The 12927-nt window shown below is 35.3% G+C and overlaps 1 protein-coding gene across 2 annotated transcripts in view; it reads right to left on the reverse strand.

The window, feature by feature from the left end:
* ZC3H11D (zinc finger CCCH-type containing 11D) overlaps nt 1–12278 on the reverse strand; it is a 33616-nt gene extending 21338 nt beyond the window's left edge. The window contains exons 1-3 of one of the 2 annotated variants that reach the window (XM_028105508.1): nt 12225–12278; nt 10096–10215; nt 9456–9576 (exon numbers count right to left, since the gene is read on the reverse strand). In XM_028105508.1, coding sequence (XP_027961309.1) covers nt 9456–9576; nt 10096–10215; nt 12225–12278 — 295 coding nt within the window. Of the gene's footprint in view, nt 1–9455; nt 9577–10095; nt 10216–12224 lie in introns of those variants that run through there. The other variant, XM_028105509.1, reaches the window with a different exon arrangement.
* Nucleotides 12279–12927: the final 649 nt, after the last annotated feature.

A 12927-nucleotide genomic window follows, 5' to 3' on the forward strand; every position in this document is an offset into this window, starting at 1 on the left:
AATTAAATTTTATTTGTTACATGTCAGTATTGATAAAAGGTTGGAACTTTTGCAACTATTTAAGTTTATGATGAGTTTAATAAAAAAATGTTTTAAAGACTAATTCATCAAAAATAAAGACCACTGTTCATTATACCTTTCCATTCAGGGTATTAAAATATACATCAGAAGGAGAAAGTTATAGTATAGGAAAATATAGCATATTTAGTGACTGGAAACTCCCCAGTTAAAACATGGAATAAATAATTCAGGTGAATTACTTGGTAATCAAGTAATGCAAAAAAACTTCATTTAGACAGTTAAATTTACCCTCTCTATAATGGTTAAAACAATGGTGTGCTAAGAGTTTTGATACATAAATTATACTTTTGCTGTTTTACTGTAACTTTCCCATGGGATTTGAATTTCAAGGAAGTACTATAATGTATTTTCTATTAATTTACACAAATAGATCATTTTGGTTACCTTGATTTTTCTACCCAAAGCATAGTTTCATGCCATTAAGATCAATTTTGGTGTGATCAGATATATTTCATCTAACTCTTTGGAAAAAGATATGTATTTTTTAATATTATGCAATAATATAATAATATATGTTAGATATATTGTATATAAATATTATAATAATATGTTACTACTATTATAATAATAATATTATGTTTGTCCCATAGTCATTTCTTCCCTCATTTTAGACAAAGAACATTAGTTTTCCTTTGGGAAACTTTTCCACATCTTCAATCCATTTAATTTGAGTGATGATGACATCCTAGACCTAAGGATTAGCTATCCCCTTGGCCTGAACCATTCCTAGGAATGAACATGTTTCCCACATCATTAGATGAGGTTGAGTGTTAAGGCTTTAGCTTGAAAAAGATTTCTTTGGAGGTTAATAGAAAATGATGATGATAGTGATGAGCATACTGAGTGCTTACTCTTTGCCAGGTATTATTCTAAACTATTAGATATTAACTCATTAAATATCCAAAACAACCCCATGGCATAGGTATTATTACTATCTCTATCATATAGTTGAAGAAATTGGGCCACAGAGATATTACGTTCCACAAGGTTATGGGAAGTATGTGGCAAACTGAGATTTTAACCCAGTCTGACTCAGGGTTCTCCATCCTTGCTTATTCGGCCTCTGGGATATGAGGTTCTGGGGGCAACCCCAGTATGTGAATGGCAAGAAGTGCAGAGTCAAGCGTCGGTGAAGGAAGCCCTGGATCCACCAGCATCTGATGTCAGATCTGTGCTGAATCTCTTCAGTTACATGAGCCAATAATTTCCAGTTTTCCCTTAAATCTGATTGAGGTGGGATTGTCTTCTTAAAATCAGTGTGTGCTGGATTGGGCTCAGATCAGCAAATGAGAACTAATTATTATTTTGCAAGCCCACTGATGTTACATTGGTAACTTGAAATCATTCATGGCAGGAGTGTTTGCTCTCTGGAAGTTAACAAATGCTGCTTTTGTTTTGTTTTTATTTTTGATTTCGGTGAAGCGGGGACAGGGAGAACAAGTTTCTTAATGGTTAACAGGACATCAGTGCTTTTCAGCCAAGAGAGTCTTGTTTAGTACCATGATAGACTGCCATGTTATGCCCAGACATTTCAAAGATAAACAGCTACTGTCTGTGCTTAATCAATTTTCAAAACAAATTTGATTCTTTTCACTTAGGTGACATGCATTTCATCACCATAATGCAATACTCTCTGCTATAAATCCCTTCCTAACTAAAACACAAATGCACAGGCAAAACATGGAGGTTATAAGAATCTTTTGCTTGAACAATTCAGTTATTTTTAACCAAATAAGTTGTTTTTATTCATAATTTTTGGGAATCAGATACTATCCTTCTCTTTGCTTGAAAGAGTAAAAATGGTGATTATTTTTGTATAATTCATAGAGCTCTTCACCATTGGCTCCTCACCAATTCTTTTTCTTCACTTTTCACTAATTCTTTGGGAACACCCTCATGCAATGGTTTGATTAGGGCATTAGGAACACCTGTATAGATTTTATAATCTATTGTAGTATTCTTACCAAAAATGTTTAATCTAAATCTTATTAACAGAAAACAAATAAACAAATTCCCATTTAAAGGATATTCTGCAAAGCGACTAGCCTGAACTCTTTAAAATGTCAACAACATGGAAGAAAAAAACAAAGAAATGTAGATATTAAAGAGACATGACAACTAATTACAATAAATGATGCTTAATTGGATCCTGGATTGAAAAAACCAAAACAAACAACTATAAAGCTATGCTATTCAATACATAGTTCTGGGAATACATTGTCCTGACAGCTTCTTAGAAAAGCAGAAACTTAAGCCACAGCCTGGACATACTGAATGAAACTGCAATTTCACTGGATCTCCAAGTAATTTCTGTGAATATTAAATTTTGAGAAGCACTGTTATAATGAACATTATTGGAAAATTACAAACTGTGGATTGAATATCAGACATTAGTATCATATCACTGTTAGATTTCCTCCTATATGTAATAGTTGTATGTAGTGTATTTATGCAGGAGAATGTCCTTAAATTTAGGAGATATATGCTGAAGTATTTAGGGATGAAGTGTCAAATAGTTGCAACTAACACTTTAATGGTTCCAAAAAGGGGGAATAAGTATGTATTGGTACATTATATGCATGCATGTAATATAATACTTACATATATGCAACAACCATAGAGGGAAAAGAGAAAGTAATTTGACAGATGTTTATTTGTGCATCTGGTTAAGAGCACTTGGATGGGTGTTCATTGAACTATTCTTGCAACTTTTCTATAAAAAAAAAGTTGCAGTAAAAAAAGGTACACTGAAAGCTGGGCTTAACACTCATCAGTTTAATTGGTGGTCTGGGTGGTGACTGGGAACTTTTTGGGTTGTTTTATTGTTATTGTTGGTTGATATTGTTGTTTTTTTAACTCCCACAGTAATTCTAATTGGGAGTCAGAGCTGAGGACCTCTGGATAAGGTGAATACCAGATGGTGTTCCTCAGCTTCTGGGCTTCAGATGATTAAAGGGAAGAAGTCCCACTGTGTGGCCACAAATACATGGAGAAAATAAGAGAAAGAGGAAACCTTATTTAATGGAAATATACATAACTCAGAAATGCTTGAAGTCCACTGTTTAAATCAAAGGGAAAAAGGAGTTTTCTATTAAATGCAAAAGATCTTAATAGCTTCAAAAAGAAGGCTGCAGAGTAGGGTAATAGAATTAACCTCTCAAAAGGAAGAAGCCAGATGAGGAGGTCTTACGGGTGAGTCCATTAAAATGGCCAAAAGAACTGATGTATTCTTGAAATGCCATAGAGTCTTAGAGTTGGACAGAATTGTGCTTGAATTCAAGTACCCTGCCTCAGATATTTAGCTTCTCTAGGCCTCATTTTGCCAATCTGTAATGGGGATGCTAATAGTATCTATTTGACAGGTTTTTGTGATGAGGCATGCAAAGTGCCCAATACAGGGCTGCCACAGGAAAATATATAAGAAATTATTTGAAAATACTGAATATGAGATTTTCTTGTTTCTTATAACCCTACTTCATTTTTCTTAAATCATAAAATTTTAGTTTATATAGTCCTAAAGTCTGTGGAGGTCTCAGACCCAAATGTAACTAATAAATGTTAGGCCTAGAAAACCAGTATTTCAGTACTTGCCTTTATTTTGTTGTACTTTTAGAAGCACTTTGGACCAAAGATGAAAACAGACACAAGGATGAAGAGTTGCCCAATTCCAACACAAATTGTTCCAGGCATCACCACTGTGTGGGTTATGGCATTTACTCTACCTATCCACCTCTCCCCAAAAGAGGAAAGAATTGAGTTGAACAGGTTTTCCCCCCTCTTATAACCATTAACAATTGTTCTCCCCCCAAAAACAAAAGTAGTCTATTTTACCAACTCTAATATTCAAGTCAAAATGTTTATTAAACTACTTAAGAACCATTTATTAAGTAATTGTTTGCCAAGACTTAGAATAAGATCATGTACATGTATCCCTTCAGGCTAGACCTAAAGTGAGCTGATCTAAAGTTCATTTCACTGGCCAGATAGTCAGGTGTCCAAAGCACCTTAAGACACTGACTTAGAAAAATAAGAATTAAATTATTGTTAAGTTATTCATTATAGAATAACATGGCAACTAGGCGAGGAGGTGAGAATTTGCTTCAGTGTTTGAGCTACTGTGTTTTGAAATCATCCTTAACAAAACTTAGGAAATTTCTTAGGGGGAATAGTTTGTCTGAATATGCTAACCTCTCATGTATAGCATGGAAAAAAGAATACATACCTACAATGCTTGCAAAGAAAATATGAAATATACTCAGAAATGCCTACCAAATATCAACCGAATTATGTTTTCTTTTTTTACCCCTTTTTAAAAAAGATTTTATTTATTTGACAGAGAAAGACACAGCGAGAGAGGGAACACAAGCAGGGGGAGTGGGAGAGGGAGAAGCAGGCTGTCTGCTGAGCAGAGAGCCCAATGTGGGACTCGATCCCAGGACCCTTGGATCACGACCTGAGCCAAAGGCAGACGCCTAATGACTGAGCCATCCAGGTGCCCCTGAATTATGTTTTCTTAGCATTATCTTTTGGTTTAGTATTTATTTGCTTTTAAACTTGAGAATGGTAACCAGAGGGATTAGGCTTCTTTTTTAAAGGACTGGTTTAGCAGTATTTAAATGACGTCTCTTTCCAAAGAGTCCAAAACCTATTTTAATTTGCTAGCAGGTTAAAGTTTAAATTGCAAAAAGACTAACTGGCAGTTTTATTTTCTCAGACAAAAAATGTAGAACTCTTGATAATTGCACTTAGTGCTTAAAAATGACACACAATGGCAAATCAACTATTGAAAAATTGCTTTTGGCAAGCACCTCATTCTGGAAGAGCACAGCTGGTGACTTAGAGGGCATTGCCATGCCTCCAACTCATGGTGGGTCTCAATTCCTTGAGCAGAAACCCTAGAAATTCTTACAGGTTATACATTTAAATATTTAAATTTTATCTTATTTAACCTAAGGGGCAAAATTATATATAAATTCCACAGTGCTATGTGTGAATTGATACTTATATTTTGCTACCAAAAAATTATCATAATCCCATCTTGAATTTATCAATTCCATGCACTTACTGAAACATAAAAAGGTTAATTTTAATAAAGGTACAACCTTATAATGTAATCTTTGTCTAAGGTGAGAAGATTTAGGGGTCCTAGTTTGGGTTAATGTGAATCTTGGTAGATAGGTATTCCTGGAAATATTGTAGGAAAGATCAGATCTACAAAAGATCAAATTATACTTTCTGAGGTGTTGAGATATTTTCAAAATGAACAGATGATATGGTAGTTCAATACATAAATCAAACAAGCTCGTTAATTCCCTACCGTCTGGAAATTGAATCCTTTATCCTAGAGCACAGAAATGTGTCTGGGCAGAGGGAAAACAGTTACATGCTCAACACAAATCCATACTGCTCAGGACTTCCGAGGGTGGACTTGGCCTCTATGTGAAATGTAATACCATGTTCCTGTTTTAGGTGCTTGGGATTCATCAGTGAACAAAATAAAGATTGGATATGAGATATGAAATTACCAAGGGAGTAGGTAGAGAAGAAAACAGAACCAAAGACTAACTCATAGAATATTCCACATGTAAGAAGTGGAGGAAAAAACAACAAGGGAGAGTGAAAATAGAGCCCCAGGTACATAGGAGTAAAAAAAAAAAAAAAAAAAGAATGGTGTCCTAGAACTTAGATCCAGGGGGTGAGGGATGGTGAAAAGATGGAACAATCAATGAACTAGAGATCCCAGTGGATTTGAAGAATTGTTTACATTCAGGATTCTAGAAGGAGTGAAATAGAAAAATAGGTCATAGGGTGAAATGCATGTAATTGAGATCATGGGGTGGCGGTGGTAATTAGCATTTGGATATGAGTAAGAAAGAGTGACAGAGATGGGGAGAATAAGATCAGTGGAGGAACTGAGTTCAAGGAATTGAGAAGCTAGGGTGATGGGCATATCATACATTTATATACTGAAATCATCAAGAATTGACACAGGAGTACTGTTAGAAGGACAATGAGCCAAGAGTTCAGACTTTTGAAAAACCAGGAGGGACCTGGATGGATGTAAACAGAGACAAAAAAAAAAAAAAAAACCACAGCAACACTGAGGGGTAACAATGATATAATCCATTGGCATTATATATAAGAAATTATTTTTTTTCTTGACATGGTTTATTTTAATAAAAAATACAGCTGAACATTTATCACAGATTAAATGAAACTATACACAATGACATTCTCTCTGCATAGTAACCAACACTGATGTGTATACTTGAATTTTTAAATGGATTACTGATAATCCTTTAAAGTGCAATTTATTTAAGGGTTTAAGCAAATCATAGGATAAAGGATCTAATAAATGAGTAACATTAAAAAGATATATTTGGATAAATCTTTCAAAAATCAGAATTGATTTCTATGGATGCCAGAATTGATTTCTATGGATGGTTTTAGGGAGAAAGAGAACTTGAAATTGGCAATGAGGACCAAGGGAACCTTCTACCTTGCCTCCAGGTCAAATGCTACTTGAGAGCTGGGAGAAAAAACAGCCATTTGGAGAGTGCTGCAGAAGTAGGGTCAGTAGAAGGAAATTATGCTTACATTAGCTGTGGATATGAAGGGAAAGTTCAGAGAGGAAGTTGAGAAAGTATCCTGCTGATATTTGAAGGTTGGGGAAGGGTGGATGAAAGGGACCAAACAAGGATAGGAGTGAGTCATTGAGAGATGGGGTTTCTGGTATTCACTAATGTGAAATAGTAGAAAATACATATATGGGTCTCTGCCCCCAATTCCTGGCACAGAGCTCCTAAAAGCCTTGTACTTTCCTAAATAACAAGAGTACTAGGAGCACCTTTCATTCTAATATTTGGGTTTTGACCCGAGTTCCTGACCTAGAACTCAAATCTCAGAATTTCCTGGGTGATAGGAGTGTCCTTTGTTCTAATGAGGTGACTCTGGGTGGGCTCCTGATAGCTATAGGAAGGGTGGTGGTCAGCAGAAAGATCAAGCCATGATTAGAAGCTTGGAAATTTCAGCACCTTCTTCCCTATGCTCCAGGAAGGAGAGAGGGGCTGGATATTGAGTTAATAATCAATTATGTCTACATGATGAAGCTTCCATAAAAATTCCAAAAGTATGAGATTAGAAGAGCTTCCAAATTGGTGAACACATCTATATAGTGGAAAGATAGCACACCCCAACCCCACAACAGAAGCTCCTGTGCTCTGGATCCTTCCAGACCTTGCTTTATGTACCTTTACATCTAGCTGTTCATCTGTATCCTTTATGATATCTTATATAATAAACTGGTAAATGTAAATAACTGTTTCCCTGAGTTCAGGGAAATGATAGAATCAGAGGAGGGAGATCATGGGAACCTCCAATTTGTAGCCAAGTTAGATGGAAGTTTGAGTAGCCTGGAGACCTTTGACTGACATCTGACGTAGTGGCAGGGGGAATCTTTTGGAGCCCTTAGTCCATGGGGTCTGTGCTAACTCCTGGTACTGTTAGAACTGAAGTGTAGGACACCCAGGTGGTGTTATAGAATGTTGCTTGGAAAAAAATCATTGATGTGGGAAAACATCCTCCCATCTGATGTCTGAACTGTTGTATGGTAGTAGTGTGAGAACCCATGAGAAACACACAGGAGTGTTTTTATCATTCAAAGACAAACTGAGATAAATAGATAAAGGGTGGAATGAAATTAGTCCTGGTGAATTCAAATCAGGTAAGTGGACATGATGGGAGGTGTGTGGGAGGGTGGGATGGATATATGGGTCTCCCTCTTATGCCCTATAGATGGAGGAAAGGAGATATGAGAAAGCAGGGTATTAGCAGCCTGTGAAACCCACTTATCTCTCTTACAATGGAGGTACAATGCCTAGGGTTTGGTCCCAGTGCTTGGGTCTAGTCTTGACACTATCGAGGGGAAACCTTACTCCAAGAGTCAGGCTCAGCCTTGATACCTGTTCAAGAAGTTAAGACTTCCAGAAAAGCCAGAAGTAATCTTTGACCACCAGATTCTATGTCTAAAAATTAGAGTAATAAAATATATCCCCTACAGAACTTAGCCCAGGGTGGTATAACAATGGGGGTCCCAACAATTGTCAGTTATACAGACATTCTACCCTTTTTTGGCACAGAGGTGCAGTCTGTTTTCCTCTAGTCCTGAATGAACTAGTTTGAAAGATAGTTAATTTTATCATAGACCATTAAGAAGCAAACTATTAACAAGATATAAGGAATTTAGTACAACGTTCCTGGTAAAATAAAATTACACTCTATATAAACCAATGAAGCCAAGTTGATCAGTTAGTAGGTGCAATCACTTTCACTACAGTGGGTCTCCAGTAGTTTCAGCAGTCACCTATCCATCCCCCATCCATCTATCCATTCATCCGATTTTACTGAGCCTCTATGCTCTAGACACTGCGGAGAGCATTGGTAAGGAAACTAGTTATGAGCTCCATCCTCATGATGTTTACAGTCTAGTGAGGAGGAGAATCATTGATTAAGGTATTGAATATATGATGAATGCCATGAGGTCAGAGTTTTCCAGAAGAACCTAACAAGGGGACCTAATTTTTACCATTTGCCAAAGGATTATCTGAAGCCAATTTTTCAGATCCCAAAGGATTGATATCCTGTAAGCTCATTTCTAGAATGAGTCCATTATGAAAAATATGAGGGCCATAGCAGAAAGTGGTATAGCTACAGCACCAGGAAAACCTGACAGTCCCAACTTCTTAAGCAAGTTTCTCACCACTCACTGATTTAGGGTATGGTGTCCTCTGTATCTCCTTTCCAGAAGCTACACTGAGGTTCACCACAAAGTAGAGTCTCAGTATCATCTAGGAAGACTGAATTGTGCCACAGCTTTTGCAGCAATGGGATTGTATTTTCTCCAAGTTGAAGCTTAGAAAGAACCGCATATATAGCTGCTCTTCCAGAAGCTGAAGTGTGCAGCTTAGAGCATGCCCTTGCTCTCCCCACCTATTAGATAGGTTTCTGCACATTCACAGGGAGCAACAGTGAGGCATGACCTCTAAGCTTGGCTCCAGTTGTATGATGCTTTGCTGAGACACAATTTCCTTCTACCTAGTGAGGTCAGTAGCCGTTTGACATTCAGATGAATAAAGTCCACTTTAGATATGCACAGAGAGAGTGTAACTTGCTCTTTGTTCACTTCATCTTGTTAGCTACTTGATGGCTCATTCTAAGCTTTTTCTCATGATTCTTGATAGAATCATCCCAAATCATCCATTGGCTATTAAACCATACTCATTTTGTCCTGCTTTATTCAATGTATCACTCTATGCTGCTACTCCAAAACCACATTATAATATGGTATGTCCATGTTATTTAAAATATATACTTACTGCTACTTGGTGGCAAAAATAATCCATTGATATTGCGAGGTTTGCTGTGATAAAAGATACAACTGATCTTCACACAACCAAGAGGTTGAGTTTCCCAGAAGCATGAAATGCTGCAGTTTTGCTAGACAAAGGAGGTGGGGGAAATGTAATGATCAGATACCATGTTCAAAATAAATACAATGTGCTACAGCACAATGCAATGTGACAAAACTATCCCAATTACTGATTTAGGATCATGTGTGTCTCCTGAGTTTCAGTATTTCTAAACTCTGCTATTTAAAAGATACAATAGATATTTCTAAAACATATGCCACCATTTTCTATAAGAATTTAAGTTGAACAGCATGTAAAATGCATAAAATTAAGTAGTGGAAGAAAGAATCATTTTTTTTCTCTATTGTGTTGTAAGAGTACATAGTTCTAGAGGGGAGGGGGGTGGGGGAATTAAGGAGGGCACGTACTGCATGGAGCACTGGGTGTTATATGCAAACAATGAATCATGGAACACTACATCAAAAACTAATGATGTAATGTATGGTGATTAACATAACATAAGAAAAAAAAGAGTACATAGTTCAGTCTTATTGAAGGGAGACGCTTTTTTTTTTTTAACAAACATGATGATGGTGAGTAATTCTACCTGCATTTCCATGTGTCTAAATCTGCAAAGTGGATCTAAACATTTTCCCTCTCTCCATAATGAGCACACAGTGTCACTGCCAAGGGCCTCTTCACAGTGTCGGAATCGGCACTGGGAACCCTGCAAGTAAAAAGTAAACAGTATGGAAAATTCAATGTACTAGCGTTAGTGTTCAACAACAGTAAGTTGCTAATTAATTAAGGAAAATATGACTAGATCAAATTAGAATCACAAAAAATACTACAAAATAAGGTTATAAGTCTAAATTTTAGCAAGTTTATTTCATTTTAGTGAGAGACTGACAATATAATCTAGTACAACATGCCACAAATCACTGATAAAATGCTACTTTTTGTTATCAGTTAATCCATATGATTCACTAAGAATAAATATATGATACCACCGATATTCTTGATTGCAATCCGATGACGAAACAATTTAATTTAGCTTTCTGGAAAAAGATAGTTTTTTGTTTTGTTTTGTTTTATTTAAGAATCACAAGCCACATTCAAATGGTGGAGATGATCTCTATTAATCAATCTTTATTAGATAATGTTTTCTTAGTCTGTTGGAGATACTGTTAAGTGTGTTTTTACAGGGAGAGTGAATGGAGCTTAAACTTTATATTATTGTGGAATTTTAAGTAATTAGCACATTATGCTACATTAAATGTATATCCTTTATACCCTTGGTCTACAAGATAAACAACTGTGCCAATACACATATACATATACCAACAAAAGCAGATGTGGATTATTTTAATGGACTGCTAGTACTTTTTTTAATTCTATGTCTTTTACACATAGGCCCACACTTGGAAAAACTGTAGGCCGTTGTCTTTCTAACAGAGAGGTGCGTGACATTCAATAAAAATATTCCATGAAGTTCTGTCTTTTGACACATGTTTCATGTTTTTTTCTTATTTTTTCTCACTTTCTTACTCCTGTCTTCACAATGTCCCCCTTTTAAAAGTGGATCTGTGGATCTTGTAGTACAAGATAGTGGACAGGGCTAGATAAACCAGTATTTGAACTTCTGGTTCCATTATTTGTCCATAGTTACAAAGTTAATACATTTCCTCACCCTGTCTGTGCTTCAGTGTTCTCATCTGTAAAAAGGGAATAAAATGCCCCCCTCCACAGATTGTAAAAATTATATGAGGAAGGTATCGTGGTTGCTATTGCTATTGTTATGTATTCATTTAATTATTTATTGAGAATTTACCACCCATTGGTCACGGTGCTAGGTACTTGGGGATACAGCGGTGAAACAGACAAAACTCTCTGCACACACAGAATATAAATTCTATTATTATGTATCATCTCTAGGTTTAATCATAAGGGGACAGGCAAATAAGTGAGTACTGGGTGTTATAGGAAACTGATAAATTATTGAACACTACATCTGAAACTAATGATGTACTATAAGTTAGCTAACTGAATTAAAAAAAAAAGTGGATCAAATTCTTATGATCAAAGAGGTTGACTCCATTCAGGTTTCCTAGCAGAGATAAAACACTTTAAATCAGACACATGGTGTCTTTCATTCAGGTATGAACATGAAGCTCCAAATTTCTACATTTATTTGGTTTCATTGAGATCCATTAATCCTAATCTCTTTAATCTCTTTATTATTTATTTAATGTATTTATATCTTTAATATCTTTTAGCCTTATAAACTTGGATTCATATTTGGCTAATTTGTTTATAATACTTCTTTTCCTTTTCCCATGTTATCAAATATTCGCTGTTAGACTGTTGGCAGGAAAATTCAGTAATTGGGTTAATGAATTTCAAATAGGGAATCAATTAGATTTATTAAACTAAGTTTGATAGTAAGCTGAATTTAACTGTTTGAATTAACATGTTTGGAATCACATTAACTGTAACAATACGATGTATCAGATAACGTTTCAATATGTTTGAAACTATATCATAATTTTAATTTCCTCAGAGAAATTCAGTATGTCAAAAATACATGATAAGCTTTTACTTCAGATTTTAAATATGTAAAGTATTTTTCAGGAAAATAGTAAATTTTGACTCAGCAATACAAATTATTGCCATATCTTCCTTCATTCTACTAAAAAGCTTAAGCATGTGAAGTACCGTAAATTGTACAATATTTACCTTTATGCATGTGGAATTAAAAAAGAAATAGCAGTCATTCCCAACTTCTGCCATTTTCAACTCTCTTGCTGCTAATCCAATGTTTTTTTAATATAAGAATTGCAGGAGTGCAAATATAAGAACTATCAGTGTGTAAGGGGGAAAAAGAATTTCTTTTCCACAGTCTTTCAGGCTATCAGTAATATTCCTTTAAAACTGACCTCCTGTTGACAGTATATTACACAATAGATAATTCTTAAAGAAATTTAAATTAGAAGATACCTTCTCTAGCTTTGCAGAAATGTTCAAAGTGGTTGCTAGTAAGCACACAAACTCAAACTTCCAGAATTTTCCTCATTGTTACCTAATCCATTGTTTGCTCATCATAAATGACCTCACACGTAACTGTAGGCTAGCCTACCTTCGTGAATTCTGTATAGTATTTCTCTTCCTCAATTCTAGTATATTAACCAAATAGGCTAGTAAAAATAAAACGTTTTATCTTTAATGTTCTGATTGACTTTGGGACATAAGCCAGTTCATAATATCATAATGAAAAAGTATTATGTATTTCACAAGTAAAAAGCTGTTTTCTAAACTGTCATTTCTATATATGGTTTGGAAACAAAACTAAAAATTTTTAATAGGTAAATATACTATCTATACTCCAAGATAATATAATTATGTAAATGTATACTCACTACTATCCATTGAATTGGGAAAA

Source organism: Eumetopias jubatus, unplaced genomic scaffold (genome assembly GCF_037043125.1).
Source record: "Eumetopias jubatus isolate StellerSeaLion01/CBP00866 unplaced genomic scaffold, mEumJub1_p1.0 scaffold_8, whole genome shotgun sequence".
In the NCBI taxonomy this organism is placed as follows: Eukaryota; Metazoa; Chordata; class Mammalia; order Carnivora; family Otariidae; genus Eumetopias; species Eumetopias jubatus.